General features: G+C 44.6%; 1 protein-coding gene across 2 annotated transcripts; it reads right to left on the bottom strand.

The window, feature by feature from the left end:
* Positions 1–542: 542 nt before the first annotated feature.
* Positions 543–16,939, bottom strand: LOC308664298 (procathepsin L-like). 2 transcript variants are annotated; one of them, XM_081321413.1, is made up of 8 exons: positions 16,915–16,939; positions 15,291–15,428; positions 8,472–8,597; positions 7,727–7,885; positions 6,059–6,283; positions 5,184–5,352; positions 1,826–1,922; positions 543–773 (listed from the first exon to the last, which is right to left on the bottom strand). In XM_081321413.1, exons 2-8 carry the CDS (start codon positions 15,417–15,419, stop codon positions 677–679), a joined length of 1,002 nt encoding a protein of 333 aa, XP_081177539.1. In that variant the 5' UTR covers positions 15,420–15,428; positions 16,915–16,939; the 3' UTR covers positions 543–676. The 2 variants fall into 2 exon arrangements, with proteins under 2 accessions (XP_081177539.1, XP_081177540.1); XM_081321414.1 differs by lacking the exon at positions 16,915–16,939 and adding an exon at positions 16,119–16,157.
* Positions 16,940–20,123: the final 3,184 nt, after the last annotated feature.

Here is a 20,123-nt window from a genome sequence, read left to right on the forward strand (position 1 = left end):
TACAACCTCGACTGAGCCCAAATTTCTGTCGGTAAGCGAGACAGACATTAAGTGAGTTTTGCCCCATCTTATGACCTTCATTGAGGACAGGAAGGCCTGGAGGAACGTGACGGTCGGAAACGACTTCACAACTAACAACGACAAAGGGCCTTCATTGCCAGAGCTCTCAGTGAATCACTGCAGGTGTTAACTTAGTAACACGGTTGTTAAGTGAATCTGGCTTCCCCACTGACTTTACTTGTCAGAAGGAAGCACCGTGTGGTCAGCCAACCCAGAGACTTGCTGCGATCACTGGCAGCTCAATAGACAAAAAACTTCTTTCTTAAAGCAGTCTCCATTTTGTTTATTCCCGGCTTGGACTGGACCCTGATGAAGATTTTTCTTTCAACAGAATGTTATACCTTTAAACGCTTACATGCTTTTTAACAGCCTAGAAGCCTTCAACATTCTGAATTCCCTCAGGAAACGTGCCGGCATTTATACTACCGTGGTGCCCATTCAACTCACAACACATCGTAAAGCAATTCAAGTGCCAGGCTAGATAGCATTGCATAAAAGGATTTATTGTTTTTAGCATATATGGATAGACTATATGTATTTCTGGCTCTCCAGAAGCTCTCGGTGCCGCAGTTAGCTTTTTTTTTGGTCCTGCTTCTCAAATGGTCCACTTGGCTGGTTACGCAATGGGGTAGGAAGCGCTGTTGCTGATGCCGCATTGATTGGATCCTTGTTCCAAGAGCATGTATCCATTGTCCCCCCAATGGCGAGACCAACTGCGGAGGGAAGCATGCAAGAGATTCATTTCAAAACCATGTAGGGCAGGGCCTGTTGGGAACCGGGCCACGCAAGCGGCAGGTGAGCACATGAAAAATTTATGTGCGCATGCGCGGGAACTAGGTTGCACGTGCGAAACCATTCCCCACCTTGCTGCTTCAGCTGCTGGTTCATGGGGCTAGAAAGGTTGAGGACTGCTGGAATAGGGAATCATGCTGGCTGTGGAATTCTGGGAGTGGTAGTCCATGTGTCTTCAAGTGGCCAAGACTGAGACACTCTGGAATGGAATGGAATGGAATGGAATGGAATGGAATGGAACGGAACGGAAAGGAAAGGAATGGAATGGAATGGAATGGAACGGAACGGAACGGAACGGAACGGAACAGAACAATGGAATGGAATGGAATGGAATGGAATAGAATAGAATAGAATAGAATGGAATGGAATGGAATGGAATGGAATGGAATGGAATAGAATAGAATAGAATAGAATAGAATAGAATAGAATAGAATAGAATAGAATAGAATAGAATAGAATAGAATAGAATAGAATAGAATAGAATAGAATAGAATAGAATAGAATAGGAGTTGGAAGGGACCTATACCACTATACCACTTCAGACAAATGGCTGTCCAGTCTCTTCTTAAAAACTTCCAGGGTTGGAGCATTCACCACTTCTGGAGGCATAATTGTCCTCACTGTTAGGAAGTTTCTCCTTAGTTCCAGGTTGCTTCTCTCCGTGATGAGTTTCCATCCGTTGCTTCTTGTCCTGCTTTCAGGTGCTTTGGAGGATAGCTTGACTCCCTCTTCTTTGGGGCAGCCCCTGAGATACTGGAAGACTGCCATCCTGTCCCCCCTCGTCCTTCTCTTCATTAAACTAGACATCCCCAATTCCAGCAACTGTTCTTCGTATGTTTTAGCCTCCAGTCCCCTGATCCTCTTTGTTGCTCTTCTCTGCACTCTGTACTAGTGGCCAAGATTGTGACACTCTGGAATAGTAGAAGTTGCCCTTTAGTTCCCCTCCTGCCACCATCCCCTTCCCATCGCTCACCTGTTCTTCACAATCCAGTACTTGGTGCTGTTATACCCAACCACCAGCACAGCATGATCCAAGTGGGGGTCTCCAAGCCAGGGGTTTTTGAAGACACCTAGAGAAAGGGGAGGAGAAATCATTTGATAAAGTGAAAGCTCCGTGCTTCCTTGCCAGATCGTCCAGATTTTGAAATCATAGGAAACACTTGTAGATCGGGGTTTTAGATTTTGGCTGTGGTTTGTTTCTCCCAGCTTCTTTTAATATAACTCCTGAATGTTTCGTTAGCAAACTAGGTACCACCATCACCAGGAGCTGCAGGCATTTCCTATTCTTTCGAAACGATACAGGCGTCAACTTACTGAGGCCTGATATTCCACCAAAGGAGCAGTTAACATGGATCTAGATCAGGGGGTATGGCAACCTTGGCTCTTTGATGACTCGTGAACTTCAACTCCCAGAATTCCTGAGCCAGCCGGGAGCATTGGAAGTGCCAATCCACATACTATTACTTATGGTGGACATGTCTGGAAGTGGTTAGATATTGGATGAGGATCCAAAAATGGATAGAGGAAATCACAGGGTGTTTAGTTGATCTTAAACCAGAGATGTATCTGCTTGGCTCCAGGCCTGGAAATATTAAGAAGGAAATATGGTATTTGGTTTTACATATCTTAACGGCGGCAAGGATGGGGTATGCTCAATTTTGGAAGGCAAATCATACCCCGCCGGATGAAGTTATAATTAGGAGAATATTTGATTGTGCAGAAGCAGACACATTGGCCAAGAAGTTGAAAGGTAAAGAAGAGACACCAGCATTTCTATCATGGAATAAATGGTATATTTGGATGGATAAAAGATTAAAGAAATGAGGGTGGCTTGGAGGTTGGTCAAAAATGAAGTGATATAGTTTTTGTTAATGAATAAGCTTTGGAGTTGGATAGTTATAAGAGATTTAGTGAGTGGAATATAATTGTCAGCTTAGAAGTAGATATAATGTGAAATTTTTGAAATGGTTTTTAATTTTTTGATTTCTTCGTTTTTTGTATATTGTAAATGTTTTTTTTTGTCTTTGTTGGTGTATGGTGTGTTTTTAACATGAAATGTAAATAAAGATTCATTTATAAAAAAAAAGGAAGTGCCAATCAACAACAGAACCAATCAGCTTGCTCGGAATTCAACTGTAGCTCCAGACAACTGAGCAGAGTCACCCGAGACGCTTCTGAGCTAAGGAGGGTCGTAGAATTAAATTATGTTGCTGAGGTTACCTAGTTTGGGAACAAAACGGTCAGGAATGATCTTGAAAGAAGCTTGGAGAACAAAGCACAGCCAATCATAATCACAATCATAATAGTAAGGTTGGAAGGGACCTTGGAGGTCATCTAGTCCAACCCCCTGCTCAGGCAGGAAACCCTGTACCATTTCAGACAAATGGCTGTCCGGTCTCTTCTTAAAAACTTCCGGTGTTGGAGCATTCACCACTTCTGGAGGCAGGTTGTCCCACTGGTTAATTGTCCTCACTGTCAGGAAGTTTCTCCTTAGTTCTAGGTTGCTTCTCTCCATGATGAGTTTCCATCCATTGCTTCTTGTCCTGCCTTCAGGCGCTTTGGAGAACAGCTTGACTCCCTCTTCTTTGGGGCAGCCCCTGAGATATTGGAAGACTGCTTTTATGTCACCCCTTGTCCTTCTCTTCATTAAACTAGACATGCCCAATTCCAGCAACCGTTCCTTGTATGTTTTAGCCTCCAGTCCCCTAATCATCTTTCTTGCTCTTCTCTGCACTCTTTCTAGAGTCTCAACATCTTTTTTACATCGTGGTGACCAAAACTGGATGCAGTATTCCAGGTGTGGCCTTACCAAGGCCTTGTAAAGTGGTATTAACACTTCACATGATCTGGATTCTATCCCTCTGTTAATGCAGCCTAGCACTGTGTTGGCTTTTTTGGCAGCTGCAGCACACAGCTGGCTCATATTGAAGTGATTGTCCACTAGGACTCCGAGATCCCTCTCGCAGTTGCTACTATTGAGCAAGGTGCCCCCTATACTATACCTGTACATTTGGTTTTCCTTGCCTAAATGCAGAATCTTACTTTTTTCACAATTGAATTTCATTTTGTTAGATAGTGCCCAGTGTTCGAGTCTATCCAGATCCTCCTGTATCTTAAGCCTATCTTCTGGAGTATTGGCTATTCCTGCCAGCTTGGTGTCGCCTGCAAATTTGATCATCAGCCAAGATCATCTGGATTCCCAAAAGGACAGCCAGGGACATCACTCCGTCCTCGAATTTTGCTCTTTTTAATGGGACCACCTCTTCTGCAAAACAGGCAGCCCGGAAGAGGCTTTTACCTAGACCCGTTCAGATATTTTCCAAGTAAAGATGTGTCTTCCTACCTGGAATAATATACAACCTCCACACTCAAGTTGAGGGTTGCCCCTCCATGGGGTTGAGTATCATGGTGGAAAAAGCATGGTTCTACATTTGGGCAAGAAAAACCAAATGCACAGGTATAGTATAGGGGGTACCTTGCTCAATAGTAGTAACTGTGAGAGGGATCTCAGAGTCCTAGTAGACAATCCCTTAAATAGGAGCCAGCCGTGTGCTGCAGCTGCCAAAAAAGCGAACACAGTGCTAGGCTGCATTAACAGAGGCAGATAATAGAAGCAGATCATGTGAAGTATTAATACCACTTTACAAGGCCTCGGTAAGGCCACACCTGGAATACAGCATCCAGTTTTGGTCACCACGATGTAAAATAGATGTTGAGAGTCTAGAAAGATTGCAGAGAACAAAGATGATCAGGGGGCTGTAGGTTACTGGAATTGGGCATGTCTAGTTTAATGAAGAGAAGGACGAGGGGGGACATGATAGCAGTCTTCCAATATCTCAGGGGCTGCCCCAAATAAGAGGCAGTCAAGCTATTCTCCAAAGCACCCAAAAGGCAGAACAAGAAGCAACGGATGGAAACTCATCAAGGAGAGAAGCAACCTAGAACTAAGGAGAAATTTCCTGACAGTTAGAACAATTAACCAGTGGAACAACCTGCCTCCAGAAGCTGTAAATGCTCCAACACTGGAAGTTTTTAAGAAGAGACTGGACAGCCATTTGTCTGAAATGGTATAGGGTTTCCTGCCTGATCAAGAGGTTGGTCTAGAAGACCTCCAAGGTCCCATCCAACACTGTTATTCTATTCTATTCTATTCTATTCTATTCTATTCTATTCTATTCTATTCTATTCTATTCTATTCTATTCTATTCTATTCTATTCTATTCTATTCTATTCTATTCTATTCTATTCTATTCTATTCTATTCTTCCCATCAAGCTCAACATTCAAAGTTCAAATGCAAGGGGTCCCTTTCCTATTCCACAGGAACCTTACCTGACTTGTAAAAATGAAACTCCGAACTCCGGGCATCAATTCCAACAGAAATTGGGCCAACTCTGGCCACTGCCTGCAGAAGGCCCTTTTCGTCTCCTGGCAGGATGACTCCTATTGTGGAACACTTGGTAACAGAATTCTTAGCTTTATAGCGACAACTATAATCATCCTGAAGAAAATAAAAGAGTAATCATATTTAGTCCCAAAGAAAATAGGATTTCCTGCCTGAGCAGGGGGTTGGACTAGAAGACCTCCAAGGTCCCTTCCAACTATTCTATTCTATTCTATTCTATTCTATTCTATTCTATTCTGTTCTGTTCTGTTCTGTTCTGTTCTGTTCTGTTCTGTTCTATTCTATTCTATTCTATTCTATTCTATTATTTCTTCTTCCTGTTTCTATTCTATTCTATTCTATTCTATTCTATTCTATTCTATTCTATTCTATTCTATTCTATTCTATTCTATTCTATTCTATTCTATTCTGTTCTGTTCTGTTCTATTCTATTCTATTCTGTTCTGTTCTATTCTGTTCTATTCTGTTCTATTCTGTTCTATTCTATATTCTATATTCTATATTCTATATTCTATATTCTATATTCTATATTCTATATTCTATATCCTATCCTATCCTATCCTATCCTATCCTATCCTATCCTATCCTATCCTATCCTATCCTATCCTATATTGCTATTCTATTCTATTCTATTCTATTCTATTCTATTCTATTCTATTCTATTCTATTCTATTCTATTCTATTCTATTCTATTCTATTCTATTCTATTCTATTCCATTCCACTCTACTCTACTCCATACCACTCTATTCAACCCAACCCAACTATAGTTTGAAGAATGTAGAGGAACACAGAGAGAATTACCTTTCCATCATATGGGTAGCTTTCCTCTGAATTGATCCCTCCTTTCTTCTGCACATAGGTAAAAGCATCTGTCTGAAATCCACCCCTGCACCCCTTATTGTCCTGGTCCTTACAACAGTCAATAAGATTTTGTTCGCTCAGCGAGACCAGCTTCCCCGTCTTCTTGAAATGCATGCCTTCCAGGGCACCGGTGGCACTGAAGGCCCAGCAGGAGCCACAATCACCCTGGGTTTAAAAAAAAAGCTGCAATAATTCACCAAGCAAGGGAAAACTCGACTTATATTCCTCTAGCAAGTTACTTGTTGCTTGGTAGTAGGCAGCTGGGCAAAATATAAGTTCCAACAGAATATTTCGTAGCTCAGGGTTGAACTGTGGGGTCCTTGCTGCTCTCTTAGTTGGTTTCTTGGAGATGTTTCATTGCCTAGCTAGGTAACATCATCAGTGCTAGAGTGGGGATTGCAGAAGGGAGGGAGGGAAGGAGGGAGGGAGAGAGGGAGGGAGGGAGGAGGAGGAGGAGGACGACGACAACAACAACAACTGTGGACTCTTGCTGCTCTCTGAGCTTGGCTGTTTTTTGCAAACATCTCATGACCCAACTAGGGAACATCATCAGTGCTAGAGTGGGGACTGCAGGGATGATGATGATGATGATGAAGAAGAAGAAGAGGAGGAGGAGGAGGAGGAGGAGGTGGAGGAAGAGGACTGTGGACTCTTGGTGCTCTCTGTGCTTGGCTATTTTTTTGCAAACATCTCATGACCCAACTAGGGAACATCATCAGTGCTAGAGTGGGGACTGCAGGGAGGAGGAGGAGGAGGAGGAGGAGGAGGAGGAGGAGGAGGAGGAGGAGGAGGAGGAGGAGGAGGAGGAGGAGGAAGACTGTGGAATCTTTAGTGCTCTCTGTGCTTGGCTGTTTCTTTGCAGACATTTCCTGACCCAACTAGGGAACATCATCAGTGCTAGAGTGGGGATTGCAGGGATGATGATGATGATGATGATGATGATGAGGAGGAGGAGGAGGAGGAGGAGGAGGAGGAGGAAGACTGTGGAATCTTTAGTGCTCTCTGAGCTTGGCTGTTTTTTGCAAACATCTCATTACCCAACTAGGGAACATCATCAGTGCTAGAGTGGGGACTGCAGGGAGAAGGAGGAGGAGGAGGAGGAGGAGAAGGAGGAGGAGGAAGACTGTGGAATCTTTAGTGTTCTCTGTGCTTGGCTGTTTCTTTGCAGACATTTCCTGACCCAACTAGGGAACATCATCAGTGCTAGAGTGGGGATTGCAGGGATGATGATGATGATGAGGAGGAGGAGGAGGAGGAGGAGGAGGAGGAAGACTGTGGAATCTTTAGTGCTCTCTGAGCTTGGCTGTTTTTTGCAAACATCTCATGACCCAACTAGGTAATATCATCAGTGCTAGAAGGGAATGTGGGGTTTGTTCTCTTTGATATACATGAGCTGTGACAAAATTGGAGCTTCAGAAATGCAGTTAAAGGAGGAAGGAATTTAGCTTCCTCTGCAAGATTTCATGAGTCCACTAAATTCTGACTTGAACTGCAAATGGGCAGATCATACCCCCCCTCCTTTTCCTTAAAAGCCCCTCTGCATCCGTCCTCCCTGGTTGGTCACACAAACACAAACACACACACACACACAGGCTCTTCAGCACCCACCTGATCTTTGACCTCAGTCACGGCCCCTTTGGCTCGCCAGTCCACCACAGTTGGAATCTGCAGGTCTTCGGAGGATTGGAAGGTGACCGCATCCTTTCGAGTTGCATGATCCACATCAGGAAGCAAACATTTCAGCTTGTGGTTAATCTCTTCATGAGTCTGAGGGTTGCAAAGAATATGAAGTTCAAACATCAATTACTGGAGGCAGTCTAGCCTAGTGGTTAAGGTACCGGGCCAGAAAGAAGAAAACCGTCTTTGTCATGAAAGCCAACTGGGAGACTTTGGGCCAATCACCAGGAGACAGTGAATTCCAGTCCCACCTTAGCTATGAAAGTCAGCTGGGTGACCTTGGGCCAATTACTAGGAGACTGTGAGTTCTAGTCCCGCCTTAGCTATGAAAGTCAGATGGGTGTCTTTGGGCCAATCACCAGGAGACGGTGAATTCTAGTCCCGCCTTAGGCATGAAAACCGGCTGGGTGACTTTCGGCCAGTCTGTCTCCCTCAGCCCAACCCGCCTCACAGGGTTGTTGGGAAAATGGGAGGAGAAATTTATCCTGGGGACGTTCACCACCTTAAATTATTTGCCAAAAAAAAAGGGATGAAGGGAGGATAATCAATTAATTGAATTAATGAATTGCCCAGAGTCATTAACTTGAGATGGTGGGAGTGGGGGGGGGAGGGGGGAACAGCAAACAAACAACTATGTCTTATTGGATAAATAAAACCAGCATTGATCCACACACACCAAGTCACCAAAGTGATTCATCCCGAGCTTGTAGGTGTGTTTTCCCCGGTCAGCCTGGCTGTTATGTTCTTGGATCATCTTCAGATTATCCTCCCAAATGGCTCTCCGAAAGGATTCTTCACCCTGCTGGGAAGCCAAGATTAAGACAGTCGATTTTAGTCCCATTGTCTAAGCACCCAGTGGCACCTAGCAGGCCTAGAACGAAGGTTCTTCCCTTCCACAAATTTGCAGGTGACACTAAGCGGACAGGAATAGCCCACAGCCCAGAAGACAAGGATCCAAAAAGATCTTGACCAACTTGAACCATGGGCCCTGTTATGTACTGGGGTTTTTGAGGGAATACCACGTGGGTTGCCGGAGCAGCTAACGGCTCTCCAGCAACCCAGACTACAAGTCTCCTGTGCTGCAATTGGCTATCCCCAGGTGGCAATGGTTGATTCAAACCTATTGGCTGCTAGACTATATATTGAGGCTGGTTGCAGCCTTTTCCCCCAGTACAGTTACAGCACGAAATAAACGATGAGTTACCCTGTACTCCGATTCGCGTCTTCATTCCTGCGTCAAAGAACCCGCTATTTAACAGTGGCGACGAGGATGATGATGGAATAAAGAGCTGAAGTCTACGAGGGAAAGGCAGCACATGCCAGAGGGAAGAGGCATTTTCCCCCCCTCTCTCAAGGTCAGCTAGCAAGCTACGCTAGCGACCTCGTGCTCAGTGGACTCATTCCCTGAGCCTGGAAGCAGGATCTGGAGGAACGCAGGAACCAGAAAGAATGCCGAAGGTCGGAAAACTGTGAGAATTCGACGTGAAACACCCGGAGGAATGGCCATCATATTTATCGCAAGTAGAAAACTACCTCAGAGCCAATCAGATCGCAGAAGAAGGACTGAAGGCCATAACGCTACTCTGCGTGTGCGGCCCGGCAACCTTTGATTTGGCTGAGAACCTTTTCGCGCCAACACCAATCAAAGCGGTCTCCTACGCAGATCTCAAAAAGAAGCTAACCGGGCACTTCCAGCCCAAGATGTCTGAAATGGCTTGGCGGTGCAAGTTCGACCAAAGAGTGCAGCTACCTGGGGAGTCAGCTTCGGAATTCATAGCGGGCCTAAGGCCTATGCAAATTTTCAAATTTAGAAGAGCGATTACGAGACCGGCTCGTCTGCGGCCTACGGGACAGAACGCTTCAGCAGAGACTATTTGCTAGGCCAAATTTAATGTTTTCTGAAGCACAGGACGAGGTGATGGCCGACAAAGCTGCCAGGAGTGCAGTTCAGACAGTACAACCCGCCAGATCGACAAAGTTCGAAGAAACGGTTCACCTTGAGGACGCCAAACGCACCGGAGAATCTTCCAAGGAAGAAGAACCTGAAATCAACCGACTCCAAAAGCAACCCAACGTGTAACACCACAACATCCTGCAGCGAGAGGACAGTTACAAGCCAGTTCTCTTACCGAGATGTAAGGGATGCGGCGGCAATCATTTTCGTGGCAATTGCAGATTTCGTTCAGCCACATGTAGAGCTTGCAGAAGGACAGGGCACATTGTGGTGGTTTGCAAAGCCCACCAGAGAGACTGGCCACCCAAACACCAGTTGGAAGAACCAACTAGGAGAGGTACTGGGGCCCAGGGTCCAGTTAGTGTGGGATTTTTCAGAAGCCGTGGAAGCGTATGCCGCACCAGGGCTCGACGTCCCCTCAAATCCAAACTTAAGCTCATGGTACAGCTACAAGGAGTTCCATGTAAGATGGAATTGGACTCTGGCTCTGCAGTTTCAATCATTTCTCAAGACACTTTTAACTTCGTGTAAAGGTGCAGTAACAATTGGGCCAAACTAAGACCCTCAGATATAATCCTAACGGATTTTAAAAATGCTCACGTTAAAGTTAAGGGAGAAGCTACTTTGTTGGTAAAGTTTAAAGGGTTTTTGGGGCACCTGGATGTAATGGTATTAGGGGGCCAGAGAACAAGTCTCATTGGACTCGATTGGTTTGAAGCCTTAGGTATTCAGATTACTGGTATAAACTGGACACAAACTGCAGACCTTGCATCAGTATGCGAGGACTATGCAGATGTTTTTGATTCAACCCTTGGAAAATACACAGGCCCGCCTATCTCATTTAAGCTAGATCTCAACGTATTTCCAATCAGGGTTAAGCCTCGTAGGGTCCCCTTTGCCTTAAAACATAAAATTGATTCCGAAATTGATAAGCTTGCAGAACAGGGCGTGTTATAGCCTGTTGATGGTGGGGAGTGGGAAACTCCTATAGTCACTCCACTTAAAGCCAACGGGGAAATTCGCATTTGTGCTGACTATAAATGCACACTAAATAAAGCCCTCAAGCAACAGGCTTACCCGGTCCCAGTGGTCAACCATATTTTAGCCTCCTTGCAAGGGGGTACTATTTTTGCTAAACTTGATTTAGCACAGGCCTATCAGCAATTGCTGGTTGATGAGGCCACAGCCGCGGCTCAAACAATCGTGACTCACAGAGGGGCATTCAAAGTTAAACGCTTACAGTTTGGAGTCAGTGTTGCACTGGGTATTTTTCAGGGAATCATGGAGCGTACACTCAAGGGTATTCAAGGCATCTGCCCTTATTTTGATGATGTTCTTATTGCAGGGGAATCTCCTGAAATGTTGGTCAGTAGGCTCAGGGCTGTCTTGCAGAGGCTTCGCGAAGCAGGCCTCAAATTAAAAAAGAACAAGTGTAGTATTGGGGTTTCTTCAACAGAATTCCTGGGTTTCTGAATGGATGCTAATGGCATTCACCCCGCTGATTCTAAAGTGAAGGCCATTAAAATGGCTCCTAGGCCCAAATCAAAAGGAGAGCTACAAGCATTCTTGGGTCTCCTAAACTTCTATCACACATTTCTACCTCATAAGGCTGCAATAGCAGAGCCCCTCCACAGGATGTTGGATAAGAAAGCTCCATGGAAATGGACTGACTTACATGAAAAAGGTTTCCAGGAATTAAAAGCACTATTGTCAGAAAAGTCCACTGTAACTCACTGCAAAGAGTCTAAACCTGTATGTCTTGCATGTGATGCATCTCCCTATGGGGTGGGGGCAGTTTTAAGTCACATAGAGAAAAATGGGAAACAGGTTCCTATAGCATTTTACTCAAGGACATTGTCCTCTGCTGAGCGAAACTATGCTGAGATTGACAAAGAGGCCCTAGCCATCGTTGATGGAATAAAAAAATTCCACGATTATTTATATGGCAGGGATTTCACGGTCAACACTGACCACAAACCTCTGTTGGGACTTTTTACAACAGACAAACAAACCCCCCACATACTATCTCCAAGAATGTTGAGATGGTCTATTTTTCTGTCTGCATACAATTTTAAATTAATTCACAAACCAGGCAAGGAAATGGGCCATGCTGATGGCCTCAGCAGACTACCACTGCCATTAATGGATCCAGATATGGCTCCTGCTGCTAGAATATTGTCCATATAGGACATACAGCAGCAATGGCCATGCAGGGGACATTGCTGCTGAAACTACCACAGATAAAATACTTAGTAGAGTGTTCTCATGGGTATACATGGGATGGTTGGAAAAAAGTCCAGGCTCAGAATTTCAAAGCTATTTTGTCAGGAGGCATGAGTTATCTGCCCATACAGGGTGCATATTATGGGGAAACAGAGTCATAATTCCCATTTCCCTAAGAGACAGGGTTTTACAATCATTACGTGAAGGCCATCCAGGCATTGTCAGAATGAAAGCTTTAGCTAGAAGCTACCTCTGGTGGCCTGGTCTTGATAAGGACATTGAGGCTCAAGTCCATGGTTGTTATACATGCCAGCAATCTAGGCCTGAAATGCCACAGGCTCCAGTTCACAGGTGGGAGGAAATGCACACTCCCTGGTCTAGGGTTCACAAGACTACGCTGGGCCCTTTCAGGGACAGCTCTTCCTTATAGTAGTGGATAGCCATTCCAAATGGCTGGAAGGAATTTCAGTTCCTAACATGACTACTGCTAGGACCATCCAGGTGCTGAGAAAACTCTTTGCCACATATGGGTTGCCAGCTGTCTTAGTTTCAGACAATGGGGCCCAATTCACTGCTGCTGAATTTCAGGCTTTCCTTAGAGCTAATCTTATCAGACATGCAACATCTGCACCTTTTCGTCCATCTTCTAATGGTCAAGCTGAACGCATGGTGAGGACAACGAAGGAGGCACTCAGGCACATTGTTACAGGTGACTGGCATCAAAGATTGGCAGATTTTTTACTCTGCCAGCATTCTATGCCCTGCACTGCCACAGGTAAAAGTCCTGCAGAAGTACGTTGGGGGAGGCGTTTGATCACTAAACTGGACAGGTTGCATCCAGATAGAGTGGCAGCAGAAGCCTCATGACCAAAACCCCCGAGGGGGCTGCACATGGGCGATTGGGTTTGGGCCAGGAACTATGGTCATGGGAATCTGTGGGTTCCTGGTCATTACCAAGACATCCGGACCCCTATCTTATGAAGTAGGGTTGTAGGGAGGGCGAGTTGTCAGACGACACATTGATCAGCTCAGGAAATGGTTTCCAGAACGGCCACTAAGCGAGGACTGCGTCATAAGTCCTTCCCAAGGTCCTCAAACTTGTGGCCAAGCCAGCCCTCACATGGACTACCAGGACTTTTCCTTCTTAACTGAGATGGAACCAGAGGGAGAACTGGGGATCTCTGGAGTGCAACATGGACCCCCTGAAGGAGCAAGCCAACTGAACTTCAGCAACCGCTGTGCCTACTCTGCCGAACAGTCTGACTTTGGGGTGGTCCAACCTGGAGAGGCCAACCAGAGTGCATCAAATCCACTTGAACTCAGGAGCACAAAGGGACACAAGTCTACCCAGCCCACTGGGTAAGCTGGTAGACCACAAAGTGATGGAAACTCCGAGACGTTCCTCTAGGGCACACAAGCCTCCTTCATATCTTGCAGATTACATTGTAAAATAAAGAGCTATATATTGTTGTAAATCCTGTTGCCACTAGGCTACAGAATCTAGTGCTTTGATGTAACTGTCTAAAAGTGCCATTTTGGTAACCTATTTATTCAGACATTGTTTAATAACATTGTAGTCTACATCAGTGGCATAGCGTGGGAGGTGCAGGGGGGGCTGGCCGCACCGGGCGCAACGTCTGGGGGGGTGCGCTCGCACTCGCAGCTCTCTGCCCCTGCCTGGCTCACTCACTCTCTCTCATTGCAGTGCTGGCTGTGCAAATCCGATCTGAGCCGCCGGGTCGCCGCCCACTGTGGAGGGGGGGTGCCAGGCGTGCGGTGCGGTTAGGGGGCACAAATTACTTGCCTTGCCCCAGGTGCTGACAACCCACGCTAGGCCACTGGTCTACATTGGTTTTTTTTATTATTATTATTATCACTTTTACTTTAGTGTGTTTGGATATTGAGTCTTGACAATTGTTGAGACTAATTGGTGTTATTATGGTCTGATCTGAGAGGGGAGGGGTGTTATGTACTGGACTTTTTGAGGGAATACCACGTTGGTTGCTGGAGCAGCTAACGGCTCTCCAGCAACCCAGACTACAAGTCTCCTGTGCTGCAATTGGTGATCCCCAGGCGGCAATGGTTGATTCAAACCTATTGGCTGCCGCCTAGTGGCTAGACTATATATTGCAGCTGGTTGCAGCCATTTCCCCCAGTACAGTTACAGCACGAAATAAACAATGAGTTACCCTGTACTCCATTTCGCGTCTTCATTCCTGCGTCAAAAAACCCACTATTTAACAGGCCCTGTCCAACAAAATGAGTTTCAACGTGGAGAAAAGCTATGTTTTACACTTAGACGGGGAAAAACATAGGTACGAGCACCGATTAGGCGAGACCTGGGTTTAAAAGCAGTAACTGTGAGAGTGAACTCTAGTGGACGCTCACTTGACCATGAGCCAGCCGTGTGCAGCGGCAGCCCCAAAAGCTAATGCAACCCTGGCTTGTATAAACAGAGGCACAGAATCAGGTTCGCGCAAAGTGTTCGTACCGCTTTATACAACCCTAGCGAGGCCACACCTGGAATATTGCAGCCATATTTGGTCGCCATGTCACAAAAAAGATGTTGAGACTTTGGGAAAAAAATTCAGAGAAGAGCAACTAAGGCGATCAGGGGTCTGGAGACTAAAACATATGAAGAACGTTTGAAGGATTTGGGTTTGGCCGGTCTAGAGAAAAGAAGGATTTGGGGAGACAGGACAGCAGCGTTCCAGTATTTGAGGGGGCGCCACAAAGAAGGGGAGGGGGTCAACTTCTTTTTTCCAGAGCACCAGAAGGCAAGACAAGAAACAATGGTTGGAAACGTCTGTGCAGATTCTCAGTCCTCCCGGTCACAGTTGTCCCCAAGAAGCTTATTCACGAGACAGACGGACTTCCTTGTTCTTCTCTGAAGACGTTTCGCTTCTCCTCCAGGAACCTTGGGAGCTGAAGAAGCTTCTTGGAGGAGAAGCGAAACGCCTTCAGAGAAGAACAAGGAAGCCCATTTGCCTCCTGGAAAAGCATCTTTGGGACAACGGATGGAAAGCAGTCGAGGAGAGAAGCAACCTGGAATTAAGGAGCAACTTCCCAACGGGGAGGACAATTCAGCCGTGGAACAGCTTGCCTCCAGAAGTTGTGGGTGCTCCATCACTGGAAGCTTTTAAGAAAGGACGGGACAGCCACCTGTCTGAGGGGGTTGGACTAGATGACCTCCAAGGTCCCTTCCAGCTCTGCTCTTCTGCAATTCTATTCTCCAAATTACCAGAAGGCAGGACAAGAAGGGAGAGATGGAAACTAATTAAGGAGAGATTGATTTGAGTTCCAGTGGGGCAAACTCACCAGGGCGTATTCCTTACTGTGAGTGGCTTTCCAGTCTCTCCATGTCCCCTCCAGGGTCGGATCCAGCGCTGTGGACAAGGTCCTGAGGGACACCAAGCAGGCCAGGGGCAGCAGCCAGGGGCATAACATTGTCTTTCTCTAGGAGAAGGAAGAGCGTTGAAGAACTCAAAGAACAGCAGCGATGGGACATGCAGGGTAGCATTTGCAGGTCAGCAAGAAATAGTTGGCTACAGGGTCCCCACCCCTGACTTTGAAGGATAAGACCAGGGGTAGGCAACCTCAGCTCTTTTATGACTCATGGACTTCAACTCCCAGAATTCCTGAGTCAGCATAGCTCAACTTGGAAACCTCTCCCTTTCCCCTCAACATAGCTGACTCAGGAATTCTGGGAGTTGAAGTCCATGAATCATAAAAGAGCCGAGGTTGCCTACCCCTGGATAAAACAATTCTATTTATATGGCTGCCAATACATACACGGACCAGATGAGAGCCCTGGGAATATTTGGAGAGTCTCTAGTCTGATTGGACTCTCATTGGAATTGGGTATGTCCAGTTTAATGAAGCGAAGGACATGATAGCAGTCTTCCAATGTTTGAGGGGCTGCCACAAAGAAGATATTCCCCAAAGCACCTGAAAGCAGGAGCAGAAGCAATGGATGGAAAGTAATCAAGGACAGAAGCAACCCAGAACTAAGGAGGAATTTCCTGGCAGTTAGAACAATTAATCAGTGGAACTCCTTGCCTCCAGAAGTTGTGAATGCTCCAACACTGGGAGTTTTAAAGAAGGGATTGTACAATCATTTGTCTGAAATGGTATAGGGTTTCCTACCTGTGCAAGGGGTTGGACTAGATGGCCTCCAAGGTTCTCTTCTATTCTCTTCTCTTCTGTTCTGCTCTGTTCTGCTCTGTTCTGCTCTGCTCTACTCTACTCTATTCCAGTCCAGTATATTATTCTATTGCTATTAATTTCTATCCTATCCTATCCTATCCTATCCTGTCCTGTCCTGTCCTGTCCTGTCCTGTCCTGTCCTATCCGATCCTATCCTATCCTACCCTATTCCATTCCATTCTATTCTAATCCAGTATATTGTTCTATTGCTATCACATTCCATATCCTATCCTATCCTATCCCATCCCATCCCATCCCATCCCATCCCATCTCATCCCATCCCATCCCATCCCATCCCATCCCATTCCATTCCATTCTAATCCAGTATATTATTCTATTGCTATTACATTCCCTGTCCTATTCTATTCTATTCTATTCTATTCTATTCTATTCTATTCTATTCTATTCTATTCTATTCTATTCTATTCTATTCTATTCTATTCTATTCTATTCTATTCTATTCTATTCTATTCTAATCCAGTATATTATTCTATTGCTATTACATTCCCTGCCCTGTCCTGTCCTGTCCTATCCTATCCTATCCTATCCTATCCTATCCTATCCTATCCTATCCTATCCTATCCTATCCTATCCTATCCTATCCTATCCTATCCTATCCTATCCTATCCTATCCTATTCCATTCCATTCCATTCCAGTTCTAACTGGAGAAATAAAGCTTGGCTTTTTTGTAAGAACTACACAGAGGGGACTTTAGCAAGAAAACGGAGACCTCACCTCAAGCAGGGCTGTCCTACGGAAGGCGAAGAGGCAGTTGTGACACCAAAAGGCAGGCAGCCCTTTTATACCAAGGCCGGCAGCCCCAAAATTCCCACCTCCCACCGCATTTAACTGACTCCTTCAAGGAAGTTGCTAACTGATCTCTCGATATCTTCGGACAGCAACGTTTTTCTCTTAAATAAGATAATCCTTTTTTTTATGCTGGGGAAAGGGACCCTCCACCACTGCACGAAGGCCACTGATCGAACTGCTGATCTGATTTGTATCTCCTGTTTCTGGAAAGTTCCCTGGCTTTCTGTGGTTGCAACAGTTTTAATGGCCAAAGACGATAAATCTTTGATTTCTGTCTCGCTTCTCTGTCCTATCTTGCTCCTTCCTGTTCTTCTCCATCCTGCTTTCCCCCCCCCCAAGCAGGAGATTCAAAATCAACTGCAGTTGTGACTAACTGACTGTGTGTGGGGGGGGGATATGTGAATTGTGGGTCCATCTTTATCTGTGCAAATGCCACAGCGAGTTCTTCCACCTTGAGAACCGTTCATTAATCCTCGTGCTAAAACGGTTATGATTTGATATTTATTTCCCAGACGTGGGCTCTACAGTACGTGCAATTTCGGCAAGGCCGCCCCCCCCCCCAAAGTACGACCACAATTGCACCCAAAATGTACGTTGCTAAGTCAGACATTGGTTAAGTGGGTTTAAGTGGGTTATATAGCCTTTCTCGCCACCTCACAGCTGCAGTTGTTAAATGAGTGACGCGGTTGTAAAGTGAAATTGTAAAGTGGGTTTTTTATTTTTCTCAGGGTTTTATTTAATCTTTTTTAATTTGTTTTAACGTTTGTATTGATTTTCTTTTAAATGCCCTGTAAACCTCCCTGAGTCCTTCGGGAAAGGGCGGTATATAAATCTAAATAAATAAATAAATAAATAAATTGGTTTCCCCCCCCCCCTCTTAACTTTGTTGCAAAAGTTGAGCGCGTGACCCTGGGACCCTGGTCACAAATAGGAAACAGTTGCCCATCACATGAATTTTGATCGCGTGACACCGCCCCCACCCACCCCCAGGACACTGCAACCGTCGTAAATGTGAGTCAGCTGTCGAGCATCCAAATGTAAATCACGTGACCGTGGGGGATGCTGAAACGGCCATAAGTGTGAAACATGCTCATTACTCAATTTTTGTCAGCGCTGTTGCGAATTCAGTCAGTAGGTTTTAACACGAGGATTACCTATAGCGGTTTGGTAAACAGCACGGAACAATCCTGTATTTTCTCAATGCTATCATCCTGTTCTGGTCCTTCAACCCTGAGCCGTCTTACAATTCACATTATTAAGCCTTTTGATTGATCTTTTCCAGGCCTGTGTTCTGCGGTGCGTGCAGTTTCACCTAGCGCGTAAAGACTTTGCAAACGTCTCTGTTTTATAATCGATTCTTGTACCATTTGATCACGAACAGAGGCTCCTTTGGCAGATTATAATATTCTTATTTGCAAATTGCAATAGCAAAGTTGGGAGAGTCACTTGTGAAACGGAGGCACAGAATCAGAACGGCGGGAAGTATTAGTACCGCTTGATAAAGCCTTAGCAAAGCCGCACCTTAAATACAGCATCCCATTTTGGTCACCACGTTACAAAAAAAAAGAGGCTGAGATTTTGGAAAAAGGGCAGAGAAGAGCAACCAGGCCTGGAAGACAAAAATATATGAAGAACGGTTGCAGGATTTGGGTTTGGCCAATCTAGAGAAAAGAAGGATTTGGGGAGACAGGATAGCGGTCTTCCAGTATTTGAGGGGGTCCCACAAAGAAGAGGGGGGGATCCACCTATTCTCCAAAGCACCTGAAGGCAGGAAAAAGAAGCAACGGATGGAAACAAATCAAAGGGAGAAGCAACCTGGAACTAAGGACAAACTTCCTGACAGTGAGAACAGTTAACCAGTGGAACAACCTGCCTCCAGAAATTGTGAATGCTCCAACACTGGAGGTTTTTAAGAAGAGACTGGACAGCCATTTGTCTGAAATTGTATAGGATTTTCTGCCTGATCAGGGGGTTGGACTAGATGACCTCCAAGGTTCCTTCCAACTATTCTATTCTATTCTATTCTATTCTATTCTATTCTATTCTATTCTATTCTATTCTATTCTATTCTATTCTATTCTAGCCTGTAATTCAATTCAATTCTATTCTATTCTATTCTATTCTATTCTATAATTCTATTCTATTCTGTAATTCTATTCTATTCTATTCTATTCTATTCTATTCTATTCTATTCTATTCTATTCTATTCTATTCTATTCTATTCTATTCTATTCTATTCTAAAGCTTTGACTCTAAAGTGCAAACATTACTGGGCTTTTCCTGTTTTAATGCTTTTTTTTTATTAAAGAGTTTTACAAAAACAAAATTTTACAATATATCCCCAAATCCCTCCCACCCCAAACCCACCCACTCCCCCCCCCACTTCCCAGAGCTAAATACAGGATTATAGTTACAATAATCATATTCTAAATAAAAATTATGCATAATATACAATTAACCAAATTCATAATGTGCTTTAACTCCCCTTTAACATAACTACCAACAACGTACCAATAACAATATCCCACAAAAATCTACTCATAAGCTAAATGATACTTTTTAGTCCCATATTTGTTTTGAATATAATTTATCCATCTCCTCCAAACTGAAATATATCTTTCCTGTGAATGATCTTTCAAATAAGCAGAAATCTTAGACATTTCTGCAAGATTCGAAACTTTAAACACCCATTCTTCTATAGTGGGCAAACTATCCTTCTTCCAATATTGTCCCACCAGTAACCGTGCTGCTGTTATCATGTTCAACATCAAGTTAGTTTCTTTAACATCACAATCTACAACAATGCCCAATAAAAACAATTGCGGGGAAAACTTTATCTTTCTCTTAAAAATCTTTTGAATGTTCCACCAAATTTTAATCCCAAAAGCTTTTATATTTCTACAAGTCCACCACATGTGAAAATAAGTAGCTTCTAAACTACCACACCTCCAACATTTAGACTGTAGATTAGGATACATGTTGGACAGCTTCTTGGGATCCAGGTGCCATCTATAAAACATTTTATAAAAATTTTCTCTTAAATTTTGAGCCTGGGTAAATTTAACATTTCTGACCCAAATTATCTCCCAGGTGTCCAATGAAATTGGTTCCTGAATATTTTGTGTCCCTTCCAG

The sequence above is a fragment of the Vipera berus genome, assembly GCF_964194415.1.
Source record: "Vipera berus genome assembly, chromosome: 1".
NCBI classification, from domain to species: domain Eukaryota; kingdom Metazoa; phylum Chordata; class Lepidosauria; order Squamata; family Viperidae; genus Vipera; species Vipera berus.